General features: G+C 33.8%; 1 protein-coding gene across 1 annotated transcript in view; it reads left to right on the top strand.

Moving 5' to 3' along the window:
* The window catches only part of LEMD3 (LEM domain containing 3), a 286,239-nt gene that overhangs the window by 190,798 nt on the left and 81,707 nt on the right, over positions 1 to 13,734 (top strand). Inside the window, 1 exon segment of the mRNA XM_074226213.1 lies at positions 4,638 to 4,666. Coding sequence (XP_074082314.1) covers positions 4,638 to 4,666 — 29 coding nt within the window.

Genomic DNA, 13,734 nt, shown 5'->3' with positions numbered 1-13,734 from the left:
AACCCCCCCCTAAAAGACAAGCATGTTTATAACTTAATTTTAAGTTCTAACTGCCTTGGTGGCACCAACTTTTGACTTCCAGAGTTCACTGTGGCAGATTTAATGACCTAGTGAGAATATTTTTCTCTCTTTTTCCTTCTTTTCTCCTTATATGAGAATATGCAGATCTTTGTTTGCTAGAGAGAGCCCCTGTTTAGTGAATTCTTTCTCAGATATGCTATGCTGAACCCCCAAATTTCTGCATATAAACCCCAACATTTCCACTCTATTAATATCAGGTGAGGCATGGTGGCAGCTAAAAGTATTTGTCACTATAGAGGATCTTTATATGAAATCCAAATGAAAGAAGGATTCCCTACTGGTGATGAGATCCTTCAAATGCTCCTGTTTATAAAAACCATTGTGCTGATTGCATTCAACTCCAGAACATCACAGAACCTCCCCATGAACTCCACAATTTTGCCTAGCACTCCACAAAGGGTATACTAAGTGGATGGAGTGCCTGTTGCTTAGACAATGAGATGCATTCAGACAGATGTATTGACATATATCTTTTAGAAAAACATTATAAATAAGAATGAACTAGGAAATTTCAAAGTTAATGACACACCTCCCACCATAGAAGTTCCCCTGAAATATGGTTCCTTTCATTAAACAATAGCATTTTTCTAGAGATGTAGTTTGCCTGATAATCAAGAAATGCCACCGACTGGAGATTTTAAGTTGGAATAGCAAGCAGTAAGCATTTATTTAGCACCTCTTGTGTACCAAGCATAAGCACATACAGAATAGCTATAAAGAGAAATAAATACAATATCATTAATATGCAAAGTGGATTGGGAAGAATGGTACTGGCAGTTGGGGAGATGAGGAAGGGCTTCATGAGTCCATCTTCTCCAACAAACTTCAAGAGAACTCTCATTCTCAGTGCTCCTTGGATGGTTAACTTTTAAAGGTTGGCCCTACCTGTCATTGAAGAGCTTGATGAAAGGAATAGGAGAAGGTTCTTTTGTAGAGAAAAGCACCTAAAGGGAAAACTCCGAGAATGGAGATTTTTTTTCCCTAATTAAATGCTTCGGATCTAAAGTTTCTCTTAGAGCTGATGGAGTCTAAGTTAAAAGAGTAATAATACTGCCCTCTGTAAGGGAAAGAGGTAGTTCCTATACTTCTCACTGGTCTTGAGTCAGGAACACCTGATTTAAATCCTTCCCCAGAAACTTACTAGCTATGTGACCCTGGGACAGTCATTTAACCTCTGACTACCTCAGTTTCCTCCTCTGTAAAATGAGGCTAATTATAATACATACTAATAATAGTACCCACTTTCTAAAGTTGTGTGGATTGAATGAGTTAAATCTTGAAAAGTGCTCTATATTATATGATGATTTTTAAAATAATGTAAAGAATATGATAGAAATAAGTAATATAATGTGACTACTATTAATTATTAATAAAGTGCCTAGCCTTGCCTAGCAGAAGCCATAAGACAAGTGGAGCATCATCCACCAGATATTAAATGCTTATTAAATTCCAGTTGTGCTCTAGCACTGTGCTAAGTGCTGGAGCTACAAAGAAAAAAGCAAAAACTATGCCTTCAAAGTACTTTTATTCTAATGGGGGGGGGGGGCAACATGAATGTAAAAAGGTACCTATGAGATGCATGCCAGTTTGATTGAAAGCAACCTTGCAGTAGAAAGCCCTAACCTTGGAGGACAGGGAATAATCTGGTGATGACAATGTGAGTTGAAGGAAGGAGATGTATTTGAGATATGATGTGGAGTGAATGGAGGGATGAGAGAGGATTTGAATGTCAAAGATGATACCAGTATTGCATACTTTGGTGGATTACCAAAAAAAGATAAAAAAGCAACTGAGGGATACAGTTAAGTACAGGTCACACCTTCAACAAAAATAGACACATCTGGAAGAGAGCTGAGTTTTGTGGGGGAAAATGAGTTCTCTTTGACCCATGTCAAACTTGAGATGCCAACAGACCATTCAGTTAAAAACTTCCAAGAAGTAGCTTATGATATGGGACCAGAACTCAGAAGAAAGACTAAGATGTATTAGAGACTAGGGTGTCATCTGGATACAAATGATAATTTAATTGATGAAAACCTGATGAGATCCAAGTGGGAAAACATAGAAGAGATGGGGGCTCTGGATGAAATTTTGTGTTATTCTAACTGTGAGTGGACATATCATGTATAAAGATCCAGCAAAGGTAAATTGAGAAGTGATCAACTAGGTAGGAGGAGTACCAAGAGAGAACTGTGGCACAGAAATCTAGAGATTAAAGAATATTTAGGAGGAGACTTTGGTTAAAGTTGTCAAATGCAGAGAAGTCAAAATGGATATGAATTGAGAAGAAACTATTAGCCCTGAAATTGAGAACATTGACAATTTGGATAAAAATGGTTTCAGTTGAATGATGAAAATGGTGTCCAAATTATTAAGGTTTTAGAGGAGAATTAAAACAGAGGTAGCAGATTGATACTCCTAGATGACTTTTTCTGGAGTTTTATTTGAGGAAAGGGAAGAGAGAGAGATAGTAGTCCAGCAAGAGCTGTGAAATGACATTACCAAAATATTTTAGCATCCTATTAGTGTTGTAGGCATAAGTTGCCTTTCTACTCCTGTGTTATGGATGTGTGCTTACATATACATATATATATATATATATATATGTATATATATATACCTATTCACATGTTCATGGTATCTTCATGTGTTGACTGGGAACATCCACTTTTCCTACTAATGATGTGTGCATTTTGGGAAGAATGTGCCTGAGTTTTTGGGGAGGCCTTTCCCCCCCCTTTCTTTCCATTCCTTTGAAATTGTCCTGTACTGATAATATAGGTGCAGTTGTAGGGGCTTGTGAACTGTCAAAGTAGAATAACTAACCAAGAAGTTCACATATAAGAGTGGGGTATCCCAGAACTTCCATGAATATGTACATTTTTTTCCTTTGAAGAAGATCACATTTTAGGTTCCCAGCCTAAATTTTAGAAGTAACCTATATTCAAATTTATTCTAATTTATGGAATTACATATGGACAGTCTAGGCTTTTAATAATACAACAGTTCTTATTTTGGATTAACATCTCCTCCTCCCTTAGAAATAAAAACCTTTTGCTTTCTGACTCCCTTAGTTTTGATTAAAATGGCTTAGAAAGATGCATAGATATTTTTTTAAAATGCTGCACATATCATTTCTTATGGTGGTGTTCCTCAGCTAGAACATTGTCTTGAGGTATATAAGTGTTTATTTTATATTGTTCCCCTAATAAGCTAACATTTAGCATTTACATACTAAATAATGTCTGAGAAAATTTTGAGAGGAAAACCAGTTTTGTGTTTGGTGTTATCTTCCTGATCTGGAAATACATATGTTGGCTATTTGATACATTAACACTTTAAAGAAAGTCTGGGAAAAGAATTATTGGTTTTGTTGTTTCTATGATATTTATTCAGAAGAATATAGTGACTTTGGCATCTGGCAATGGCCACTGTGAAAATAATGATCTTTCCAAAGTTTGCCTTTGTTCAAATAAAATCTTTTGGGAAATGCTTGAGAAGATGAATTCTGATGTAATGTATTTATTCAGGTTAGTAATTTAAAATCATGATCTGTAGAAACCATAAGGACCATGACATCTTTCTATGTCCCCCCCGCCCCATTTCCCATTTTGATGACTTAGTGAAGGGAACCTGAATAGAGAAAGCCATGACTTTCAAAAGTACATTGATATCCTGGCCTAGTTTTTTTTGGGAAAAATATTTTCCTTGTTAGTTAACTGCTTTTCCCCAGAAAATCTTCTGTGTCAATGTAGCTTCCTTGAGCAGGACTCCTGCTGGTCAGTACTTGCGTCTTGTAGTGGCAGCTGTGAACATATGTACTACTGATTGTTACGCGATATAAATCGGACTGGAGCATGCCTGCTAATTGGTTTGTGTGCTCGATATAGACAATGCTGTTTTATAGTAGCCTGTACAGATAGGTCTAGTCACAAGGTTAATTCTGCTTGACAGCACATCAGCTACATCTCGAGAGTAATTACCCAACCGAAGTTTTCCCACAGCTGAATTGAGAGCTTCAAAGGCTTCTAAATTTACAGCCCGTATTAACCTATATCTGAAACGTAATGTTCCCACCAGGGTTCATTTTTCCCCCCTCCATCTTATTAAATGTATGGGGTCCTGGGTTCATGTGCTTGTGTACTAAGTGCTTGGGAAGAAAAAATGCTTCATGTTGAAAAGTGGAAATCTATAATAATAAATGTGATTGTTCATTTTTTGGGGGTATTCCATTTCTATTTATTTATTACATCACTGGAAACCCATGAAACTTTCTGGTGTTTTTGTATCATCCCTTCAGTACCCTTCCCATACAAAACAAACTAAAAGTTAATATCTTTTCCATATTGTGCTATCTGTATGATTATATACTTCTATCAGGTCCTAGGATAAAGAGTATATTTCAGATAAAGTAAATATGTGTTTGCTTCTCAGTTTTCTGGGTTCTTCTTGATTCTCAAAGAGATGAGAATTTATAACCATTCCATCTTGTTCTCATAAAATAACTTAGTTATCCTACCATTTTTCTAATGTAAGAAATTTCTTTTTCTTTACAGTTCAGAAACCAAATATGACTCTGGTTCAGGTATGTTTACATTTACAATGTTATTCTAAGTATATTTTATTTATGTTGTTCTCTAAAGAGTAGTTTCATCAGATCAAGTACAGTTTTGATTTTAAGCAGTTTGGGCAGGAGATTTTAAAACTATAGTGTTATTGACTGTTTGAACTCATTTTGGGATGTTCACTTGAGATCACTGAGAGTTCGACCAAGGACATTATATGTCCTGGATATCTGTAGAAGGTCCATCTAAAAAGCTGGGTGGGGGGTTGGGAGTGATCATTGTTTAAAGTAGTATGTTATTCTTTCTGGTATACCTACAAAAAAACATTTTGGAGAACTTAAATCTGTGCAACTTACATGTCAGGAGGCAAGTGGTTTGTCTTTAACAGATCCCTCCCTGTACACTGACCCAGGATTGTCCTGAACTGATTCGTTCGATGGAGAAATTTCTATGATATGTCTAGTTTTTTTTTTTTAATCAGGTTTTGAGAAAACATATAAAATGATTTGTAAACATCAATATTAATTAAATGCTAGCTATTTTCTCAAATATTATATTAGAATGTGATATTATAGGGGATGGCTAGGTGGCACAGTGGATAAAGCACCCACCCTGGAGTCAGGAGTACCTGGGTTCAAATCTGGTCTCAGACACTTAATAATTACCTAGCTGTTCAGCCTTGGGCAAGCCACTTAACCCCATTTGCCTTGCAAAAACCTAAAAAAAAATGTGATATTATTGTGTGATTATTGATAAAGCTTTATTATTATTATCAATGCAAATGTTTTTGAGAAGCTAAAGAGATAAAGATCTTCATAAGCATTTATTCTCTACCCAAAACAAAATATACACTCAGGTCAATAGTGAAACTAGAGAGCCATTAAATTTTCTTTTTTCTTTTTTTCCAAATGAGTAATATTAGTCATTTAGATACTTAGTTTTAAATCTACTTGTGTCTTACTGGTTAATATTTTATTGAAGGAATTCTGGAGTCATTTTAGAGGAATTGCCTCTCTTTCTATCAAATGGTTTATAGAAAAATGCATTTTTTCAATCCAAGAACTAAATATTTTTAGGAAAAATACAACTAGAGCAGTTTCCTTACTTTTTTTTGTGTTATGTTTATTTTTAAAATTTGAAAATGTCTATTCATTAACATATGGTTGTTTGGGAATGACAAGTCAGGATTTTTTCCTAGGCATTAAGGTGCGAGCACAATCTTTTGTTGTTGCTGTTGTTGTATGACTTTATGAATCTTGTTTAAGTTGATGTGACTCTATAAATCTGGAATTGTAGGTTATAGCCTGTTACTTCACTAATAGGTATAATCTATTATTATTGAAGACTTTTCAGCCTGTGTTTTGGGGGCTAATAATTTCAAGATGTCAATTACTTGAGATAAAAATATCTGATTTATTTGGGAGGCTTATATAGATTTAGAGAAAGTCAGTTAAAAGTTAAAGGCAAAATAGTATTTTCCAAACTGAACTACCTTTCTACCAATAAACAAAAAGTGACTCAGAGTGGTATATAAGATGTCTACTTTGCTAACTGATTTCTATTCTTAAGCATAAATAATCCAGAATTGATAAATATGGTATAAAATTATTTTAAGTATCAAAGAAAATGTACTATTATTATTATTATTATTATTATGTATATCACAAAATTCATTGAGATTTAATTTAATCTGGTTAGTTATTAACTGCTATTGAAAGTTCACTCTGTGGAAAGTATTCTATTGGAATTTGATGTAGATAAAATTCTCTGAATCAGAAGGAAGGAGGGAAGGAGGGAGAGAAAAAGAAAGGAAGGGAGAAAGAAAGAGTGAGAGAGAGAGAGAAAGAAAGGAACCCAGCAAGTTCATTGGAAAGTAAAACTTGGAAACATGGTACAAAATGGAAATATTAGACTGCTATTTTCAAAGTAAAATAATTTATTTTAAATTTTAAATAGAAATTAGAAGTATACTATTAAGTTCTTGCTTTGAAGGTAAGTATTTATCATGTGAATTGTTCTAACATCTGTACAGGCACACATCCTTTACTTTTATGACCAAAGGTTTTGTCCACAAGTACTTTTTTCCATATGCTAATTTTTATGCCTATCATTGACAACATCTGTAGGTCTTGAAAATCACAGAGGTCTGTACTTTGACAATTCTTATGGGAAATAATGATTAAAAGTATATTTATTCTTTTAATATCAATTTAAATAATTTGAGGAAAGAATTCAACTGGTTTCAGATTAAGAGATGGCTAATTATTTCTTTACTATGCCTTCTTGGCAGGGAGGGCACCATGAAAAAGAAAACTTTTTTTTGACATTCTATATCATGCAAATGTTACTCTTCCATGTATATTATGTGGTTAGGAATAAGGTAGCATATTGGAATAATTAAATGTATGACTTTGACAGGTTCAAATCCTCTATTGTTCATCAAACACTGAAAGCAAATTAGCTTTGTTTAATGTAGTGAGCAGCTGTAGGATTGTTCCTGACAAAGAAAGATTTTTAAATGAAGGAAGATGCCAATCTTACTTTTAAAAAAATTAGAAAAATAAGCATTCTAGTTGTGGTTACAAAGTCAAATTTTATATATTTAGGCACTGTTTTAGCAAAACCTAGTTTAGGCAGATCTTATTGTCCAAATTAGTCATTTTTAAAAATGAGTTTTGGACTCTGGAATACAATTCAGGATAAAGGAAGAAAAGTCTTTATTATTAGTATTTGAGGAGATGCTCCAAAACATATGATGACATAGAAAATACAATGAGATAGAAAACCTTGAAATAGTAAAACAAACAAACTTCTTTTTGCCAAAACTGTTTGCAAATCTCCTTTAAAGTGAGATAATCTTAACTTGGGGTCTGTGAATTTTTTTAAAAAATATATATATTTGGTAATACTTCAGCTGTATTCAGTTTCTATTGCAGTGCTATGTATTTTATTTTATGAATTTAAAAATATTATTTTGAGAAATATGAGACTTTCAGAAGCTTTCATAGTACACAAGTAGGTTCAGAATTCCTGATCCAAAGCATGGTCAGGTAATTTTTGTTATTGAAAATATTTAATTTTGTATAGTTAACTAGCTTAGAGGATTAACTAGATTTTTATTTTCTTAAGGTTTTCATCTATCTTAGAAATATGGAGGAAATAACTATGAAATTCTTGTATCCATATATAGTTGACAAGTATTTGAAAGCCCCCCCCCCCCCCCCCCCCCCGCCATGTAGTAATTTGTATGGTCAAGAAAACCCACAACTGAAAATGAAGGGAACTGAATTTGGACCTGTTTCAAGAACTCTAGAATTGTTATCCCATCTAAGTTTATGTGTCTTCATACATAGCCTCAGTCTAGCTGTGTGTTTTATAAGCCAGAGCAACTACTATTTGCACTATTTACAATCCTCTTCTGTTAGATTTTAAGTCGGTGACCTGAAGGGTTTGACTTTGCCAATTGAGAACAGAAAACCCAGTTTCTTTCTACAAGAGAGAATATATTTCATTTTGAATAGCGTTTTCTAACATGGCTTGCCTGGAAACAGGGTAGAGTTGATCATTTTCCTAGTACTGTTAAAAAAAAACACCTTTGATGTTCAGAAATAGCAAAAAGCTATGCATTACTCCCCACCCCCCAAGAAGGGAAGTTAGTTGAAGTTGGAGGAAACAGAGCATTGAGTTTAATATGGTAATTAAACATGAAAGTCATATATCAAATCTCAGGAGAAATATGCTTTGGAAAGACATAGGATTGTGGAGGCACATTGTATGATAGGCTATGTAAACAAAACCTATGAGGGCAGTATGTGGATGCAAACCAATTAAAAAGAGGACTTATAGAAATTACTTTCTATTTGCTGATTGGAAAGGATCACAAGCTGAAATGAACTCTTTGAAGTATACTGGCTACCTTTGCAAGCTGCATTAACTCTCTGGAACCATCACTATGTTTTCTGCCAGTCACTTGTAAGAAGAACGTGATCAGTATAAGTTTTGTTTCAACAGGTAACCATTATCAGAGCTGCTATTGATGAGTAAAATGCAAAAGAACATGCTTCTGGGGGGGAAAAAAACAAATATCTCTCAGTAGTCCTTCCAAAATATAATCTGTTGTAAGGTTTCTACTTTACCAGACATATAATAAACAATCACAATTTTAAAAAGAAGGAAATTTTCAACATTTTCAATAAAGGGGTGGGGCTAATGGGAGTAAGATTTTTTTTTTCAGGGATTAAGACAGATTTGCCACCCATCCATATAACATAAATATATTGTTATTCTTGGCATAGGAATTGGAATCAGGAAGAACTGGGTTCAAATTCTGCTACTTAGTAGCAGAACTACTTAGGAACTGTGCTTCATTGGGCAAAGCTTTTAATATCTCCCTTTAATATCATCCTCTTTAAAATTACAAAGCTCAAATGAGATAGTGTATCATAAAGTGCTTTGCAAACATTAGAGCACTACTATAAAAGCTAGTTATTATTTCTAGAGATATATGCTTATAGAAATAAATTAGAAAAGAAAAAAACTTTTGTATCTGTTAGAGTGAGCATCACTTTTTAAATTTATGTACAATAGGGATTTAAAAAATGAAAGGAAGCGGGGAGGCTAGATGGCACAGTGGATAGAGCATGGGCCCTGGAGTCAGGAGTACCTGAGTTAAAATCCCACCTCAGACACTTAATAATTACCTAGCTGTGTAACCTTGGGCAAGCCACTTACCTCCATTGCCTTGCAAAAAAAAAAAAAAAGAAAGAAAGAAAAGAAAAGAAGAAAGAAATGAAAGGAAAAAGGAGGTATTGGGGACAAAGCATACCTGCTGCAAAATCCCAGAATTAGATTGGGAACAATTGTTTGCTGATCCAGGGAAGTTTGTTTGCCCTTTTTGTTGTGAAATGTTTCCCTAAATTTCCCTCATCAAATATACATATGAAAAATTAAACTCCAAAAGCCTCAAGGTGGTACAGAGGTTGGATTCTCAGAGGCTGATCCAGTGAGTTTTAAACTAAGTTAGAAAGACTGAGCACTGGACCAATGAGGGACAGTAGTCTTTATGTTCTTTCTGAAAGACAGCCTAGCTAAGAGGGAATACCAATATTGATGAAATCACATAAGTTTTTCTATAGCAAATAGCACTAGAGGGAAAAGTTGTCAACTTTCCTGACACATTTGGGTTGGGATCAATGTTCTTAGAATTGAATAAATTATATATATATATATATAAAATGTATAAATATATATGTGTGTATATATATATATATATATATATATACATATATATGGTCATGTACCTCTATTTCTCATCCATAAATTTAGAGATAATAGTGTGTCTTTAATTGTGAGGGCTCTAAGAATGAAATGCTATAAGTTGAGCATTCCCTGTGTTTCTAGAGGCCTGACCTGAGCTGGCAGATTTTTTTTAGGTATAAGTAAGGGCATTGATTCTCAAAAAAAAGTCCACCTTGAATGCATTTATTTATTTATTTTTTAAGCCTCTCAGTGGAGTTGATTGAGCAAATGAATATAATGGGGGGAAACCTTGAGAAAGTGACTATAATGTGGAAACCTACTACCTAATGATGCTTGGGTTGCCTGGTTTGGCTATAGCTAGGAAGTGGATTCATAGAACAGGCCAGCTTAAAAGTGTAAGATTTCAGGAAAGCAAATTGGGAGTGGAATTAATGGAACTAATGAGCTTGAAAGCACAAGAGTGTGGATGAAAGTTAAGAAATTCTAAGACATAAGAAGAAAAGGGACAACAGAGTATAATGACTCCCAAGGACAAATAGAAAAAAACAACACAAAAGAACTCGAGAAACAAAAAGCATCCAGTGTGCCTTCAAAGATCTGAAGTTAAAAAGGAATCAGCAACAGAAATTGCAAAGAATAAGGAAACTAAAGAAGACCATGCAGTCAGTTAAGGCTTGAGGCAAAAAAAAAGCAGTGAAAATAGAATTAGTTAATGCTGGGCACTAGAATGGAAGGAAATGAGTTTTACAAGTGTCAAAAAGAATGAGAGTTTCTCAAGCTCATTCATAAATGAAAAAAGATAAATGGAAATTTCTGAATTTCCCAAGTTAGTTTTACTCAAAAAACTTTAATAAGGAAAACATTTGCAGATTTTGTTGAGACATTACTCAATGTTTTTGCTCAAAATGTTTTGTAAATCTTCTAGAATATTTCATTTTCTTAAAGATGAATCAGAAGTTTCTTTAAAATATTTTAATTTAAATTTTTTTATTATGAGCTTAAATATTTGCATGAATATTTAAATACATAAAAAAGAAAAAAGGATTGTATGTGACACTGAATATCTCTGTTTTTAAGGGTATAAGAAATTTAACGAAATTGTTTTTTCATTTAAAGTATTTAATGAATGTTTTCTTTTTTCTTCTTCCTTCCTTCCTTTCTCTCTTTTCCTTCCTTCATTCTTTCCCTCCTTCTTCCTTCCCTCCTTCCTTTCTCACTTCTTTCTCTCTCCTTCCATCCCTCCCTCCCTCCTTCCCCTTCCTTCTTGCCTTTGTCTTTTTCTCTCTCTCTTTCCTTCCCTGTTTCTTTTCTCTCTCTTTTTCTCTCTCTCATCATCACTACTTATAAACTTCTTTCTTCCCAGAATTCACTCTATACCAAAAAAGCCCCAAACAAAACCTTTCTTGGAATAAATAAGTATAATCAAACAAAACAAAGTCACATGTTGGCCATATCTGAAAATGTATGTTTCATTCATGTCTGTAGTCTGTCACCTCTCTGCCAAGAAGTGGGAAATACACTTCATCCCTGGTCTTTGGAATTCACAATTGCTCATTACATTGATCAGAGTGCTTTATCTTTTTTCAAAGTTGTTTTCCATTATATGTTTGTTGTCACCATATCAGTTAGTAGAAATTTTCCTAGGTTTTAAGAATTTTGTCTTTGTTTTGTCATATCTTATGGTACAATAATATAAATTACATTTTTGTAAAGTAATTTATTAACCATTCCCCAGTTTATGGACATCCACTTTGTTTCTAGTTCTTTGATGCAACAAAAAGTATTGCTATAAATGTTTTTGCAATTATGAATATTTCCTTTCTTTGGTCTCTTTGGGAAATATTCCTAGGAATAGTTTTAGTGGCCAAAAGGTATGCAAAGTTAAGTGGTTTATTTCCAAAACGTCAAAGCCTTTCCTATTCTCCTTTCCTCTCTACCTTTCTAGTCTTCTGGCACTTTATACCTTCCATCCCCCATGTGCTCTATAATCCTTTGATACTGGTTTTCTTGCTGTTTCTCAAACAAAATCCTCCTTCCATTTCCCAAATCCAGTCATTTTTATTCATCATACCTGGAATGCCTTCCCTTCTCTTCTGTCTCCTGTCTTCTCTAGCTTTCAAGTCATAGGTAAAATCTCACATTCAACAGAAAGATTTTCCCAATCCCAATTCTCAATTCTAGAATCTTCCCTATGGTAAATATCAATTTATCCCTTATAAAGTTTGCTTTTCTATAGTTTCATATTGTCTCCACCATTAGATTGTGAACTTTAGATTAAGGACTGCCTTTTATAACTTCATATTGTGACCTCTTAGCATAATTTTTGGAACTTCATAGGTACTTACTAAAGTTTATTGACTGACTGACTGAAATGTGGCAAGGTAGTAACTCACAGATCTTAATTGTTGGAATGTATTTTTGTACAATTTGTATTTGTATTTGTATATGTGTTCTCTTCTTCTTTGTTTCAGAAATCATGAGGTTTATAGAGGTAAAGGAAGAGGAGAGTAGATTTTTTTTCCCAAAGATTCATCTTCTAAAGCTATCCATCCATTATCTTTTGCTTTTGCCATATGATTAGTCCATCATATTTTTCTAAACCTATGTCCTCTTGTACAACAGATTTTTAGTCTTTTGTACCCTGATTTGGTAAGACTACATCCAGAACATTGCATTTAATTCTATGTACCAATAGAGATTCAGACTGAGAAAAAACACATACAGAGAAGATGAGTAGATTGGAAAGCTTGGTATTTAAAGGGTAGTTGACAGAATTGAACATGTTTAATCTGGAGAAGAGAAATGATTATGTGGAACATGATTGATTACTGCCTGAAAGTGTTGGAAAGGTTATTGTATAGAAGAATGAGATTTGTTATGCTTGGTCTCAAAGGGCAGAACCAAGATAAATTAATTGAAGTGACAGAGGAGTAGATTTTGGCTTTTGACTTAGAAAGAATTTTCTAATGGTTACCACTGTCAGAAACAGGAATTGGTTTCCTAAGTAGGTGGCAGAGAGTTTTCTTTCACTGGAGGTCTCTAAGCACAAGACAGATATTTTCAAGGATGTCATTTGTGGTGGATTATTGTTGAGGTTTAAGTTGAACCAGATGACCTTACAGGATCCTTCCAAGTCTTGATTCAATCTTCTACCATTAAGGCAGTTCTCTCTCAAATTCAGGAAAACCTCTGAATATCACATAGTATAGACAATACTAATGGCATTATTGGAGAGGGTTAGACACAGTGTGACATTTCTGGTGTAGTGGATTAAGTGTTGAACACTAGCTTTGTGATACTAGGAAGGAAAGCCTCTCTGACTTTTAGTTTCTTCATTAGTAAAGAAAACTATCTCTGAGGGTTTTTGAGATGATCCAATAGACATCAGTAATATTTGTAAAGCACTCTGCAAACCTGAAAATGCCATATATGCATTAACTATTAATAGTTGTATAGTTATTATAATAAATATGAATATCAGAGTAAAGGAATTACATTGGCTACTTCTGAAAATGTATGCTTCATTTTGCCCTTCTAGTTCATCATCTCTGCTTAATCATTGGTTTTTGAGAGTTGTGGTCAGCCATTGAATAAATTAGGATTCTTATATCTTTTGAAGTTGGTTTTCTCTACATTATAGTAAGTCCTTTTAGAAATTACTCTCATTAGTTTATACCTATTAGTTTATTAGTCTTCCCAAATTTCCCTGAATCTGTCCCTTTCTTAATTTCTTACAGCTTGATCATATTTTATTATATTCAGTACAATGATTTGTTAATTAATTAGATAGTTAATTAATTAATATCACTTTCCATTTCTTTCTAAAACC

Source organism: Macrotis lagotis, chromosome 2, assembly GCF_037893015.1.
Source record: "Macrotis lagotis isolate mMagLag1 chromosome 2, bilby.v1.9.chrom.fasta, whole genome shotgun sequence".
In the NCBI taxonomy this organism is placed as follows: Eukaryota; Metazoa; Chordata; class Mammalia; order Peramelemorphia; family Peramelidae; genus Macrotis; species Macrotis lagotis.
This window is presented reverse-complemented; position numbering and strand designations above follow the sequence as displayed.